Here is a 5836-nt window from a genome sequence, read left to right as displayed (position 1 = left end):
TTGGATTGGGTTGTTTGTTTTTTTGATATTGAGTTGCATGAGCTGCTTGTAAATTTTGGAGATTAATACTTTGTCAGTTGCTTCATTTGCAAATATTTTCTCCCATCCTGAGGGTTGTCTTTTCATCTTGTTTATGTTTTCCTTTGCTGTGCAAAAGTTTTTAAGATTCATTAGGTCCCATTTGTTTATTTTTGCTTTTATTTCAATTTCTCTAGGAGGTGGGTCAAAAAGGATCTTGCTGTGATTTATGCCAGAGTGTTCTGCCTATGTTTTCCTCTAAGAGTTTGATAGTGTCTGGCCTTACATTTAGGTCTTTAATCCATTTTGAGTTTATTTTTGTGCATGGTGTTAGGGAGTGTTCCAGCTTCATTCTTTTACTACAATTAGGAATTTGAACAAATTTTGTTGAATGAGAAATTCTAGGTAGGAACAATGTTTAACAAATGCTTGTTCTTTAGCAGTACAGACTACTGTTTAAGCAAGAGATTTCCCTTTCAGTGATTTTTATACATAAGCCATTTGGCTTTACTAAAATAGAATGACTTTCAAAATGCTTTGTTAGGGATTTGGTGATGGCTGCTCATTTCTTTTTGTTTGGATGATTTCCTTAGAAAGAACGCTTTCTGATTGTTGGGGTTTCGGTTACAGTGCACTTACCTCCCTTCCTAATTTCATTCAGAGGGTCCATCTATCTTGTGAAGAACAAAGACCAAGATGTCTTAAATGCCTAATGAAATGAAATCTTGGGTCCTACCAAGGGCAGAGGTCAAACGGATACATGCTGAAAAGGATAGGACAGCACATGAGTCTGTTCAGAATGGTAGTGGATAGTGTACCATGATGGATTATAGATAAGGAGATACAGACAACAAAGCATTTGAAGGAATGTGAGAGGGTGATAAATGGAGCCATGAATAATTTAAGACGTTTCCATATTAACACCCTACAGCTGCTTGGTATTTCACAGCTCCAAGTTCTTTCACATAAATGACTATGGCAGACAGTTCGCTGCTCATCAGCTTTAGTCTGCATCCTCATCCTGTTCCAGTGGCAAGGGCTCAGCCCAGGGGATGAAGCATGACGGGTCCAAGTAGGTGGCTCTCAACTTTGGCTGCACTATACAATCCCCTGGGGGATTATACAGTAATTATATAACTGGATCCCATCCCAGACCAATTAAATCAGAATCTCTGAGGATGGAGTATTTTTAATATGGACATAAGAAAAAAAAAAGCTCCTCAGGTGACTGTAATGTGCAGCCAGGGCTGAGAACCCACTGGTCTAAGCCAATCGTGACAACCCCCTTCCCTTTCACGAATTACTGGGCTAGGGCAGAACACGTGACCCAGTTCTAGCCAGTGAGACATAAAAGGAAGTCGACTGGGGTAGGGGGTTCTGGGGATGGTTTTATAACCAGATTGGAGGAAAGAGAGATACATGAGGGAAAATGCTACCCCTTAGTAACCACCTTCCTTCCTTTCTGCATTTTCACAACCCTGTGTGGTTGGGTGAGGAAGTGATGCTTCTTGTTGAGGCTACCATCTTGTGACAGTGGGAAGATAAGTTGGTGAACGAAAACCAAGAAGATGGAAAAGATGGAAAGGGCCCGGGGTCCTCGGTGACTTGGTTTGGCGCTGCGGTCCCCACCCAGCCCTGAAAAAAAGCAGGGCTGACTCCCTCCCTGCCAAATCCTGGCTGTCAGGTCTGGAGCATCCAGAAGTCACTCAGGTTAATTCACGTGCAGTCCCTCTTCACTGCTGAGCCAAGGGTGCCCCAAGGGTGCTCAGGTGCCCCAAGCGAAGGACAGCCATGAGGATGGCTATAGAGTCAGGGGCTCTCCCGTGTAGGTGCTGTTGGCAGTGCTCAGGGATATTTTATTGGTTTGTTCAGTGTTTGTTGGTAATAAAGCTAAGTGTGGTTCTCACCCTAGAGTAGCCACTATGCCTGGCTGCAGTGCTAAAAGGGTGCCAGGGGATGGTAAAGGGGTGGGGGGCAGGTGAGGGTGAGTTATAATGGAGAGATTCTGAGCTCTGGGGTCTAACACTCAGCTCAGCAGCCCAGCAGCCCAGGTGTGACTTTGGGCAAGGTACCTGACTTCTCTGAATCTCTGATTTCTCATCTGTAAAACTGATAATATGTCATGATGAAAGAAATGTTCACATATGGAGGTATGGGGAAGTCATTCTGGCTTATACATGATTTAACCCGAATGTGATGCTAACTAAAACAGCCTGTTTGTGGCCTATCAAACGTACATGGTACTTCTACTTTAATTATTAAAGGAAAGGGCACATTGACCAGAAGTAAAGAATGTCTGTGTTAAAAATAAAGATTAAATGCCTTCCTTCCTGGGATGCTCATGCTGGTACTGTTTCAATGATAAGACTCCCTTCCCAGGTGCTGAGGACATACTAGCTCGCGGTGTACGTGCTGATCTGTTTTGTTTTGTTTTGTTTGTCTGTTTGTTTTTGGAAATCTTGAAGGAATGGATCCTGAGTTGCTTAGTGTTCTTTGTTCTGACAAGATGTAAAACTGGTCTGAAAACCAAGCTTCTCTGGAGTAGTTCCTCATAGTTATCTGACTGTCTTCCGGTCTTCGGGGCTATAGTCTTCAGTTTGGCTCAAATAAAACTCTTTCCTATTCTTATTATAGATTGTTTATTGCTTATTTTCATCGACAGTCACAGTAATGATATATCCACAATGCCTAACTCAACACATGGCACCTGAGGATCCATCCCCTTCCCATTCCTAGAGTGGAGTGTGACAGACTTTTGGAAACTCATCAGTTGGTTGGTAACATTATCTTTCTCGGAACCAGGAATACAAGCATTTTGATAAATCCACTAGTTGGTGGTGACATGGTAAGTGCCCGATAATTCCAGCAGAAATGTGGGAGGAAGAGCTCAGTCACCAGAGTTTGAAAGAGCCTAAAGCTTGTTCCCAGATGTCCCTGCAGCCCTGCAAAGGAAGCCCCACTGGCTCTTCCAAACAGCAGCACCAATGTCTGGCCCCATAGTCACTGTCACGTGCACAGACTCTAACCTCCTAGAGGATGAAGACTGTGTCCTCTAACCCTCCTCTCTATTCACTTTCTTACCTCACCCCAGTCAGTGCCAAATGTTAGTAAAAATGAAAAAAAAAAGAGCCAAAGTTTCTGGGAGATTGTCAATTCTTAAAACCATAAAATGCTGCAGCCATTTGTCCTCGAGAGGCGTTCCCTCAGACCAGTGAAGAAGGATTGGAGACCCATTATGTTACATCTGTAAATACAGGATTAGCAGATGAAAGGATGTTTTTGTTAAAATGTGACAAGTCACCCTGTTCCTTTTACCTTCACTCTGGAAATCAGGAAAGAACACAGACTTCCTAAGCAATTACAGAAACTAAGAAAACGACTTGATCACTAGGAGGAAAATCAGCTTCCGAAATCACTCTGAAACCCTGGCTCTATTCACAACAACAAAATCCATCTTCATTAACGTCTCCGACTATTGTCCTCAGAGCTTCATCCCAGAGGAATACTGAATTACACTATAAACTAATGAATGGAAACTTAAGTCATTTCCGCCCACCCGGCACTGCTTTTCCTCCTCTGGACTGCACAGTGCAGAAGGCTGCACTCTTCCAGCTCACACAAAGTTTGGGAAATCGCATTCCCATGCCACTAACTAGACTCCTGAGGTCAACATCACGTAGAACAAACTTCCCTCATCCCAATGAACAGGCCATAGACCGACCCAGACACTGAACACATTTTGAGATCATTTAAGCCCCATTTTGGCATCTTAGGATACCTTAGGATATATGCTTTACAGAGAAAGAAAAAAAAATGGGGGGGGGCGGAAAGGGAATGTCTTTTTACAAAGCTCCTTCAGCAGTCACAGCCAAAGCTGCTACTGCCAATCCAAGGTTCCATCTTTCAAGTGGATCGGGCAGAGTGAGGGAAGCCCAGCCCTGAGGTTCTGTCCGCACTAGAGGAAGCAGACCAGGCAGCTTTTGTGACCTGATGTGAACGGAATATGGTCAAATATCCTAGGAGCTCCAGCCATTGGGGGCGGAGGCGGGAGGTGGGGGGAGCCACCCCTTGAGCCAGGGGAAAGCAAAGTCCATTCCACGCCAGTATACCACAGCCTGAGGCACACACGTGCAAAAGCTGTTGCAAGAGAGGCCTATGACTGTATGTTTGGTAAATCTGAAAGAAAGCCTCGGAGTCTGCATGTCAGAGAGGCAGAGGCAGAAAAATATGAAACAGATTAGGGGTAGGTAGGATAAGAGTCAATAACTTTCCCCAAAATTTTGCTTTTGGTTTTCCCTGTGCCTGCAAACACTGCTGCAAAAGGTTTCCCCACAGGACCTAGTGGCATCAAGATAAAGTCATAATCATGGACCTCATATGGTCCCTGAAATCCTGTACCTTTCATGTCAATTCCCAGTCTCAAGTTTCACTGTGACTTTCAAACCTTCTCTACTCTGCTCAGACCCGTGATATCCCTCTTCCCTCTCCTTCCCCCATTCCTCATTCTCCACAGACGATCCTACCTATTACTTCATAGGGGAAACTGGTAGTGTGGAGACCTGCGTTCCGCCTTAGCCATAATTAACCTTTCGCTTCTCTGGGTCTTCCTCTGAGAAGGCAGGGGGCTATGCTAGGGATCCCAATGACTCTCCCAAATGCTCCCAGCTGGACTTCCCCTACCGCTCGGCTCTATTTTCATCAGGTGAGATCGATCTGAGATGGCATCCCTCACCTCCCCCTGAAGGCTGATCCAAGCTCCCCAAGACCCTTTCCTGACCCTACCCTGCCGGGGGCCACCTTACCCGGATCCGTCCCGGGCGCGCGGGAGCGGGGCTACGTGGCGCCATCGGCCCCCGTCTCCGGCGGCGTCTCCTCGTCCTCGGACGGCTCGGCGTTGCCGTCTTCCCAGCTGCTAGGGTAAGCCAGCAGGCGCATGGCTGGGGCGCATGCGGCCTCCACCTGGCGCACCTGCTCTCGGCTCAGGCGCTCGCGCCAGGCGTGCACGGCCTCGCGGGCATCACGCGCCGACAGGTGGAAGGGCCGGTCCGCGCCGTAGGCCGCGCCGCGCGTCATATTGAGCGCGAAGGCGTCGAGCGCGGCGAGCGCGCGCAGCCCGGCGAAGCGCTGCAGGCGGCGCAGCTGGGCGCGCGGCTGCCGCACCAGGTCCTCGTAGCGCAGCCTCAGGTAGCGGCGCTGTAGCCAGGCTGGCGCGCCGCGCGCGAACAGCAGGTCGCGCAGCCAGGCTTCGCAGATCACCTCGAGCGCGCCGGTCAGGAAGAAGTCGGCGCGCGGGGCGGCGGGCAGTGCGCGGGACGGGCCTCCGGGTCGAGCGCCCATGCCATGCGCCAGCAGCACGCGGTGGAAGCGGTCGCCCCTCTGGCGGGTGCGCAGCACTTGGATGCTCTCCCGCAGCAGCCCCTGCCGAGACTTGAGGCGCGAGTTGTGCACGGCCCGCGGGTCGCGGAAAAGCTGCACCACCTTCAGGTTGAGGCCGGGGTCACGCAGCAGGGGCACCAGCACGCCCAGGTCGAGGAGGCGCACGTCCTTGATGACCACCACCGGATACTTGCGGCATTCGGCCTCCAGGGCGCGGAGAGCCACGGGTGGGCAGCTGCGCTCGCAGGCGGCGTCCTCGACGAGGCCGACCTCGGCGCGGGCCCGGGGCGCGCCAGGGCACAGCGGCGGCGAGCAGATGACCTTGTTGGTCCGCCAGCGAAAGAGGGCGGCCGTGGTGAGATTGGCCGCGTCCGGGGCGCGCGCGGCAGAATCCCCTGGCGGCGCGTACAGCTGCAGCACCGAGAAGTCGCAGCGGAAGAGC

The 5836-nt window shown here is 49.9% G+C and overlaps 1 protein-coding gene across 1 annotated transcript in view; it reads right to left on the bottom strand.

The window, feature by feature from the left end:
- Positions 1-4851: 4851 nt before the first annotated feature.
- The window catches only part of CHST7 (carbohydrate sulfotransferase 7), a 1552-nt gene continuing 567 nt past the window's right edge, over positions 4852-5836 (bottom strand). The window contains exon 2 of the mRNA XM_007450830.1: positions 4852-5836. Within this exon, the coding sequence (XP_007450892.1) occupies positions 4852-5836 (985 nt within the window).

Source organism: Lipotes vexillifer, unplaced genomic scaffold (genome assembly GCF_000442215.2).
Source record: "Lipotes vexillifer unplaced genomic scaffold, Lipotes_vexillifer_v1.1 scaffold129, whole genome shotgun sequence".
In the NCBI taxonomy this organism is placed as follows: Eukaryota; Metazoa; Chordata; class Mammalia; order Artiodactyla; family Lipotidae; genus Lipotes; species Lipotes vexillifer.
Note: the sequence above shows the minus strand (reverse complement) of the source record. Positions and strands in the feature narration are given on the sequence as shown.